General features: G+C 46.7%; 1 protein-coding gene across 3 annotated transcripts in view; it reads left to right on the forward strand.

Moving 5' to 3' along the window:
• The window catches only part of CCDC148 (coiled-coil domain containing 148), a 328,544-nt gene that overhangs the window by 93,387 nt on the left and 233,125 nt on the right, over positions 1–2,032 (forward strand). Inside the window, exon 3 of one of the 3 annotated variants that reach the window (XM_011991756.1) lies at positions 1,386–1,448. The exons of the other annotated variants lie outside the window; for them this stretch is intronic. Coding sequence (XP_011847146.1) covers positions 1,388–1,448 — 61 coding nt within the window. The 5' untranslated portion in view covers positions 1,386–1,387. The remainder of the gene's footprint in view (positions 1–1,385; positions 1,449–2,032) is intronic. 3 annotated transcript variants of the gene reach the window in all.

Raw genomic sequence — 2,032 nt, forward strand, 5'->3', positions numbered from 1 at the left:
TATGATGGGGTTTTGGTGTGGGTGTCCTTTCTGTTAGTTTTCCTTCTAACAGTCAGGACCCTCAGCTGTAGGTCTGTTGGAGACTGCTTGAGGTCCACTCCAGACCCTGTTTGCCTGGTATCAGCAGCGGAGGCTGCAGAAGATAGAATATTGCTGAACGGCAAGAGTTGCTGTCTGATTCTTGCTCTGAAAGCTTCGTCTCAGGGGTGTACCCTGAGATGTGTGAGGTGTGAGGTGTCGGTCTGCACCTAGTGGGGGATGTCTCCCAGTTAGGCTACTCAGGGGTCAGGGACCCACTTGAGCAGGAAGTCTGTCCGTTCTCAGATCTCAACCTCCATGCCGGGAGATCCACTGCTGTCTTCAAAGCTGCCAGACAGGGTCATTTATATCTGCAGAGGTTTCTGCTGCTTTTTGTTTAGCTATGCCCTGTCCCCAGAGGTGGAGTCTACAGAGTCAGGCAGGCCTCCTTGAGCTGCGGTGGGCTCCACCCAGTTTGAGCTTCCTGGCAGCTTTGTTTACCTACTTAAGCCTCAGCAATGGCCGGTGCCCATCCCCCGGCCTCGCTGCTGCCTTGCAGTTAGATCTCAGATTGCTGTGCTAGCAATGAGGGAGGCTCCGTGGGTGTGGGACCCTCTGGGCCAGGTGTGGGATATAATCTCCTGGTGTGCCGTTTGCTAAGACCCTTGGTAAAGCGCAGTATTAGGGTGGGAGTTACCCGATTTTCCAGGTGTTGTATGTCTCATTGTCCCTTGGCTGGGAAAAGGGATTCCCTTCCCCCTTGCACTTCCCAGGTGAGGCAATGCCTCGCCCTCCTTCAGCTCTTGCTGGTCGGGCTGCAGCAGCTGACCAGCACCGATTGTCCGGCACTCGCCATTGAGATGAACCCGGTACCTCAGTTGAAAATGCAGAAATCACCCATCTTCTGTGTCGCTTGGGCTGAGAACTGGAGGCTGGAGCTGTTCCTATTCGGCCATCTTGCTCCGTGTCCCTGCATCTCTATATCTATCAAAAGTGGATAATAGTTGTAATAGAAGTAGTGAATAATTTATTCTTCAATTTAGGTAATTTCTTTCCTCCCAGGAACACAAAGTAAAACACATAACAACTTTGTAATAACAAAATTTTTATCAGTCACTGGAACAATCCAGCAGGGGAGGATTAAGAGGGAAAAAATAGGAAAGAGTGAACCAAGAACAAGAAAGGCACAGAAAAACACTAATGGAGGGAGGCTTCTAGGGGCAAGGAAAGCAAATTTTAATAAAATGAAAAGCATTATGGCACCCAGTCCTGGGTCTTACTTTTAAAAATACTTCAAGTAACACAGCTTTAAAAACATTTATAAAATAATATTATGAAATTTTAGTTCTCTCTTGTTTCCTTAACAGATATGGAAAAAATGAATCAAAGAGACCGACCATTCATGACAATTCAGAGAAATGATAGCTCAGGTATTTTTCCTACTTCCAACTCTGTTTTATTATTTGCACTGGATTATGTACTTTTGAAATGATATACAATTGGAATGTTGATTTTTCAAATATTTAAATAATGGAAAGCTTACTTTCTGGTTACGTTGAATGACTGGCCAGTTCCTTACAATGGGTTTGTTTTAATCCTCAACAGTGGTCAGGATACCCTTGCCGCCTTCTCCTTCTTCTGCTTCTGCTTCTGCTTCTGCTTCTGCTGCTGCTTCTGCTGCTGCTTCTGCTGCTGCTGCTGCTGCTGCTGCTTCTTCTTCTGCTGCTGCTGCTGCTGCTTCTGCTGCTTCTGCTTCTGCTTCTGCTTCTCCTTCTACTTCTCCTTCTCCTTCTCCTTCTCCTCCTTCTCCTTCTCCTGCCCCTTCCCCTTCCCCTTCCTTCTTCCTCTTCCTCTTCCTTCTTCCTTCCTCCTCCTCCTCCTCCTCCTCCTTCTTCTTCTCTTCTTCTTCTTCTCCTTCTTCTTCTTCTTTCTTCTTCTTCTCCTTCTTCTTCTTTCTTCTTCTCCTTCTTCTTCTTTCTTCTCCTCCTTCTTCTTTCTTCTCCTCCTTCTTCTT

The sequence above is a fragment of the Mandrillus leucophaeus genome, unplaced genomic scaffold (assembly GCF_000951045.1).
Source record: "Mandrillus leucophaeus isolate KB7577 unplaced genomic scaffold, Mleu.le_1.0 Scaffold110, whole genome shotgun sequence".
Lineage (NCBI taxonomy): Eukaryota > Metazoa > Chordata > Mammalia > Primates > Cercopithecidae > Mandrillus > Mandrillus leucophaeus.